This window comes from Myotis daubentonii, chromosome 8 (assembly GCF_963259705.1).
Source record: "Myotis daubentonii chromosome 8, mMyoDau2.1, whole genome shotgun sequence".
Classification (NCBI taxonomy): Eukaryota; Metazoa; Chordata; class Mammalia; order Chiroptera; family Vespertilionidae; genus Myotis; species Myotis daubentonii.
The window spans coordinates 29,628,084-29,635,265 of NC_081847.1; the positions used below are offsets into that span (position 1 = coordinate 29,628,084).

The 7,182-nt window shown below is 52.5% G+C and overlaps 1 protein-coding gene across 1 annotated transcript; it reads left to right on the plus strand.

Moving 5' to 3' along the window:
• Positions 1 to 2,375: 2,375 nt before the first annotated feature.
• PROKR2 (prokineticin receptor 2) lies at positions 2,376 to 6,800 on the plus strand. The gene is made up of 2 exons (XM_059707553.1): positions 2,376 to 2,966; positions 5,539 to 6,800. The coding sequence occupies exons 1-2, from the start codon at positions 2,509 to 2,511 to the stop codon at positions 6,233 to 6,235; spliced, it is 1,155 nt and encodes a 384-aa protein (XP_059563536.1). The 5' UTR covers positions 2,376 to 2,508; the 3' UTR covers positions 6,236 to 6,800.
• The last annotated feature ends 382 nt before the right edge of the window (positions 6,801 to 7,182 follow it).

Here is a 7,182-nt window from a genome sequence, read left to right on the forward strand (position 1 = left end):
GCCAGCGCGGCCAGAGCTCCGTGCGTCCGGCTCCCAGGAGCGCACCAGGTGAGGGGGAGCCCAGCGCCCCTTGTCTGCCTCGGCTAAGAAGCGGGCGGGGACACCCGGGGCGGAGCTGAGCGCGGGGCGGGGCGGGGCGCTTCGGGCTGGGTCCGCGGTTCCAAGAGCCGCAGAGGCGAGCGCCAAATCCCGCTGCAGGACCAAGACCGCTAGGCTCCCGGGGAGCGCGCTGGGGCAATTAAGAAAGAGAGTCACCCCCGCCCCCCCCCCCCACACACACACACCACGCTGCGCCTTTGCAAGTGCAAGTCCGCGTCCCCAGAGCGGGAACCGATCGGACCCGGCCGCGGAGCGCGCGGGAAGGAGGCGCGGGAGCAGGTAAGTGCCGAGGCGGCGGGCCAAAGCTCCATTGGTGGCCGACGCCCACTTTTTCTCGGAGGGATTGGGGCTGCTTTGCCTCCGGAACTTCCTCGGGATGCACCCGGAATGGCTCAAAGTGGAGGAGCTGGCGTGAGAAGAGACCGGGCAGAGGATGGTAAATGAGAATGGGGGGGGGGGGGGGCGGGTTGGGGGTGAAGGATGCTCGCGGGCGAGCGCCAATTTACCGGGAATGGCGTGGGGAGGGATGCGCCTTCTTGGGGGAAATTTCCTCTCACCGTACCGATCCGCATCCGCAGTTTTCTTCTCGCCCCGAGGCCCCGCACGCTTTGCTTTTTTGGAGCCCGGATTTCTGACTTGATTCCCGCCTCTGCCGAGGCGGCTTCTCTGGGGACCGCGCGGCCACGCTGGATGGTTAATCGGGAAGGAGAGGAGAGGATTCCTGGGCGAGTTGGTCAAGGATGCATCCCGTGGAATGGGACGCTGGTCTGCCCGGTCCGGGTGCGCCCCCTTCCTCTGGGGTCCCCGGACTGGAGAGGCGCGGAGCGTAGTGGCCAAGAGGGCGTGGTTCCTGCTTCTCCATCTGGGGCTGTACTGTCGGGCACTGGGCCTCCCGTAAGTCCTAGAGGCGACCGGGAGGAAGGACACCCCGTCTGCGAAAGCCACGGGGACTTGGACTTCACCTCCGGAAGGCTTTAGCTCTGGGATGCAGCGGATGGGAGTGCTCCCGCCGCCGGCCTTCCGCCCTTCCCGGGGCAGATCCCTGGCTCTACCCCTCCTCTCAGAGGGCAGGGCCATACCGCCTGTCCAGTTGGGTCCACTTCTTGCTACCAGCATCCCGCGGCACCCACACTTGGAGTCTTTCCAGGTGTGCTAAGGGGAAGGGGTGCAGGCGGTTCACAGCTGGGCGCTGGGCGACTGGGGCCCCTTTTCGGGGGTTGGGAGTCCGCGTTCTTTTTCCGACCCCTCCGATGTCTTGAACTCGGTGACACCCTATCTCCTGAAGGCTCAGTACCTCAGAGATTTTATTTCCTCTCCCGTGGGCATCTTGAGGCTATAAAGGACAGCGCAGTCCCCAGGCCCTCCTGGGTCCTCGCTGACACTTGCCCGCCCCTAGCAGGGCTGTTTTCAGTTAGGCCCAGTCTTGGAGCAGCTACCACTTTGAGAGGATACACACCTTGGTGACAGGCCATGGTGCTTCCCAGTCAGCGCTGATTCTGGGAGGGGAACTGGGGACAAAGGAGGGAGGGAAAGCAGGCAAAGGATGTCTTTCTAAAACTGGTTCCCAGAATGTAGTGGTTGAAGAATGTCCTCCCGCCCACAGCCTCCTCCACCTGTGGATCCTGGTTAGGATCCTCATTCATTCATTCAACAGATTCCTATGGGTCCCCACTATGTGCCAGGCCCTGGGCTGGGCAGCAGGAGTTTGGTTTACAAGAAGATTGGCACGCAGAGAGCATAAATCACTGCCCCAAGATGACTCAGTCTGTCTACATGAAGATAGATTTGGTCATTTCCAAGTTCGTGGTTTGGCCAGGAAAGAGGGAACAGTGCTCTGCTGTAGAGGAAAGACCCTGTTGTATCCCAGCACTTTGGCTTCATGTCCCTGGCTAACGGATGGCACCACAATGTGACTACCATAGATGCCTGGGCCAGCTGCCTGGAGCAGCCCTGGAGAACTTCCAGGACCCCTGGTGACTGGGCAGTCAAAGGGGTCCCTGCTCCTGGGGAGGGGGGGAGGCCAAGAGACACATTCTTCTTGCATGTCTCTGGAGAGTCCAGCCCATCCCATGCCCGGTCCCTCCTGACAGCCCAACACAGTGGAGGATTTCCCAGTTTCTAGATTTCATGTCTCCTCTCCCCTGTACCCTGGGTAGCTCTGTCTGTGGGTGGGCACCAGGTCTAGTTGGCATTACCTGGGTGGCTCTGTGGGGATGCTACCACATGTTTGCTGTATGTTGTGCACTGGTTATGTCTCCTTCCAGGATCCAGGATGGCATGTTGACTCTCCCAAAGATGTGGGCAAGGGTGCTAGGCTCACCAGCTTCGTGAGAGCAGAGATCTGGACCCTGAGCTCAGCGTACTCAGATCCTGAGACTTCCACCCACCACTCCACCTGCAAGCTTCATCATGGCCACCCAGAATGTAAACACTAGTTTTGCACCCAACTTCAACCCATCCCAAGACCATGTCTCCTCCTTTCCCTTCAACTTCAGTTATGTTGATTATGACCTCCCCCTGGATGAGGATGAGGACATGACCACGACTCGGACCTTCTTCGCAGCCAAGATAGTCATCGGTATCGCACTGGCTGGCATCATGCTGGTTTGCGGCATTGGCAACTTTGTCTTCATTGCTGCTCTCGCCCGCTATAAGAAGCTACGGAACCTCACCAATCTGCTCATTGCTAACCTGGCCATCTCTGACTTCCTGGTGGCCATAGTCTGCTGCCCCTTCGAGATGGACTACTATGTGGTGCGGCAGCTCTCCTGGAAGCACGGCCATGTGCTCTGTGCCTCTGTCAACTACCTGCGTACAGTATCACTCTACGTCTCCACGAATGCTCTGCTGGCCATCGCTATTGACAGGTGAGGATGTTGGGCAGGGGTAAAGATGGGGGTTGGACCAGGCTGCCCCTTTCCTCACTTCAGCTCTGACTGTTCACATTGCTTCATATGTGAATGCTCGCTGAGCTATCAGGGGCAAGAGGAGACCTGGTTTTTCCAGTTGTGGCTCATGTTCTCCCAAATGGGAGCAAGAGTGAGGCTCCTGAGCCCCCCAGCTCTGGACTATGCCCCCGGATACCACAGCTGCTTCAGATGTATGCATGTTACATGACCATGAGTTGTATCAAACACAAAGCAAAAGCAGAAAGTTTAGGCAGCTTAATGCCTAGAAGCCACGTGAGAGTTAACCAGGGCAGCTTCCAGTCAAGATAGATTGTACCCAGTTATTGTGTAACCACTCCCCAGATCAAGATATAGAACATTTCCATCACCTAGAAAACTTCCTGATGCCCCTCACCTGGCAATCCTCCCACCACACACAACCCTGTTATTTAACTTCATAAAAATGGAATCATACAGGATGTACTCTTGTTTCTGGTGACTATAAAATCAACAACAGGGCTTGTTTGCAGAAAAGGAAGGAAAAGCTTCCTTTGCTTTTTTGTATACATTTACATGCTCATTTGCATATATTTGCATGAGATGTTCTGGAAGTCCTTGCTCTGTTATAGATTTGTAAAGTAAAATTCCTAATAGCAGCTTATGATAAATCAGACACATGTTTTATTTCTGCGAAGTGTTGTAGGCCAGCAGGGGCTGTTTGAGGGGAGCAGTTGGTGTCACATTCTCTTGGTCCACCATTGTGAGCTGTGCTGAGACTCGTCTTGATAATGTGTTTTTAATCATCTTTTTTCCCCTTTGTCTCCTTTCAATCCTTTTATTTTTTTCTGTAGTTCTCAGTGCTATTTAGGTTTGTTGTCCTTTTTATCAACTAGTTTGATTATTGTTTATGATAATAAAATGCACATACATAAGAGGCATCTTTTTTTATAACAAAACTAGAGGCCTGATGCACAGATTCGTGCACTTATGGGGGGCGTAGCCTGCAGGGATCATCCTGCTGTGGGAGCACCGCTCATCCTGGTCAGCCGAGCCGCTGTGGACCTGCCCTCTGAGCGGCTGCTCCTGCTGTGGGAGCGCTGCTCATCCCCCTCAGCCCAGTGGCTGTTCCCACTGCGTGAGTGCACTGACCACGAGGGGGCAGCTCTTGCATTGAGCATCTGCCCCCTGGGTGTCAGTGCCTGTCATAGCGACTGGTTGACCAGTTGTTCTGGTGGTTCTGCTATTTGGTTGCTGGGCTTTTATATATAGATTCCTGCAGGAAAAACAATTTTGTTATTGCAATTCTGGGGTTCTCCAGCCCTAAAACCAATGTTTATGAAATGCACCCACCAACCAACTGCAAAATTCCCCCAGGCTATCATTTAATACAGTGAAACAAAGATTCCTGGGCCCTACCCCAGCCCTGCTGAATGGGAATTCCTGGGCTAGGTCTACATTTCTATCTAATTCCCTGAGTGATTCTGATGTTTACTCAAGTGGAAATTATTACTTTCCTCATACCCTTTGTCCCACTGAAATCTTTTTGTCTTTATAATCTAGGGTATGTTTTTAATGTAACAGGAGTTTCTTAAGAAGCAACCAGGTAAATGTACCTATTCTATTATGTATAAATATCAGAAGGACCACCTACTGCCAAAAAGAATGTGGTTCATGTGTAGAGGGCCTGGAAGAGATGCTATGTCAAGTCATAGAAATCCTAGAAGGAGTGTTGACCTCAAGAAACACATCCAAGCAAATAGATGGTAACAAACACCTTGCTTTAGGGTGTCAAGGTGACTTCACCCACCTTCTCATCTGAGCTTGAGAAAGCCCAAAGAGGTGGGTGTAGAAGTTTTGTATCAGAAACCTGGATTCTGGTCCCAGTACCAAGTGAGCATGGGCAAGTCATTTACTTCTCATTAGATTCCACCTCAGACCCACCCTACTCTCCTGCTCAGTAATGCAGGATGATACCAGCAGGAGAGGAGGGAGAAAGCCCTAGTCCACTGCCTTGAAAGGGGTCCCACCTCTCTAAAGCATGAGATATTTGTAAAGAAGGATTTTCAAAGTATTGTATTCTTGGGCAAAATGGCAAGATTGAAAGCCAAGGTGGTATCAATAGGACATAATAATAATAGGCCATATGTACTTACTGAACACCTACTACATGCCAAGCATTTTGCTAACATTATTGTATTTAATGCTCGCAGCAGCCCTGCAAGGTGGTTGTCATTTTTTTCCCATGTTGCAGTTAAGGAAATACATCTCAGAGAGACTGAATGATTCACTCCATTCCCCAAAGCCAATCAAAGGAAAAGCTGGGATTGATTCCATCTGTTTGACCCAAGTTCTATGTTGTTTCCTCTACACCACTCACTTTGCCAAATGCCAAATGATGTTGCTAATAAGACAAGCTGTTGAAGCTGGATAAATAGGTGCATGGGCTCTCATGGAGACACTGTGCCCGCTTTTGTGTGTGTTTGGGGTTAGTAAGAAACTAATAAATGTTCTCAAGTACATATTATTATTGATGGCTTCCCTCCCCCACCAGATATCTCGCTATCGTTCACCCCTTGAAACCACGGATGAATTACCAAATGGCCTCCTTCCTCATCGCTTTGGTCTGGATGGTGTCCATTCTCATCGCCATCCCATCTGCCTACTTCGCAACGGAAAAGGTCCTTGTTATCGTCAAAAACCAGAAAAAGACCTTCTGCGGCCAGATCTGGCCAGTGGACCAGCAGCTCTACTACAAGTCCTACTTCCTCTTCATCTTCGGGGTCGAGTTTGTGGGCCCCGTGGTCACCATGACCCTGTGCTACGCCCGGATCTCGCAGGAACTCTGGTTCAAGGCCGTCCCTGGTTTCCAGACGGAGCAGATCCGGAAGCGGCTGCGCGGTCGCCGGAAGACGGTCCTGGTGCTCGTGTGTATCCTCACCGCCTACGTGCTGTGCTGGGCGCCCTTCTACGGCCTCGCCATCGTGCGTGACTTCTTCCCCGCCGTGTTTGTTAAGGAGAAGCACTACCTCACGGCCTTCTACGTCGTGGAGTGCATCGCCATGAGCAACAGCATGATCAACACCGTGTGCTTCGTGACGGTCAAGAACAACACCATGAAGTACGTCAAGAGGATGATGCGGCTCCGCTGGCGCCCCTCCCACCACGGGAGCAAGTCCAGCGCAGAGCTCGACCTCAAAACCAGCGGCGTGCCGGCCACGGAGGAGGTGGACTGTATCAGGCTGAAGTGACCCCCTGGTTTCTCACAATTGAACATCCAAAAGCCAGTACTTCGAGGAAAACTCGTGGATAGCCAAGTTCATGGGCTGCGTGCGGAAAGGGCAGCTGTGTTTGTGCCTCTCTGTCCTCAAGTTACCGAGTGCTTCTCAGTCATAGCATGGAAGGAGACCCTACACAAATCACAGCAGCTGACCTTGACTGATACCTGCTCAGCACCTACTGTATGCACAAGCACGCCAGTAACTGACATTGAACATCTGTGTGCTAGCCACACCCAGGAGATTAGACGGCAGTGGTCGGCAAACTCATTAGTCAACAGAGCCAAACATCAACAGTACTTCTTCAAAATAGACTCGCCCAGGACGAAAACCGACTTCTGCGCATGGGCAGAAGTTTCAATCGCACTGTACGTGCGCGCCCGCACGTGGTATTTTGTGGAAGAGCCACACTCAAGGGGCCAAAGATCCGGATGTGGCTCGCAAGCCGCAGTTTGCCGACCACTGGACTAGAGCAACAGGAGCTGACCTTTGTGGATCACCTACCCTGTGCAAAAACAATATTTAAATAACAAAACAAGCCCAGCCGGTGTGGCTCAGTGGTTGAGCATCCACCTATGAATCAGGAGGTCACAGTTCAATTCTCTGTCGGGGCCTATGTCTGGGTTGCCGGCTCGTCCCTGTTGGGGGGCGTGCAGGAGGCAGCCGATCAATGATTCTCTCTCATCATTGATGTTTCTATCTCTCTTTCCCTCTCCTTCCCTCTCCAGAATCGATAAAAGTCTATTTTTAAAAGAAATAAATAACAAAATGGCAGAAGCTATTGGAATCACCAAGTTATATCTGGATATATAGATGCTCAGACCACAAATGAGTACCTGGACTCACTCTCCATCTCCCCGCATTCTGCATCTCATCAGTGCAGGAATGTCAACAAAATAAGGCACCTAGACTTGGTGGAA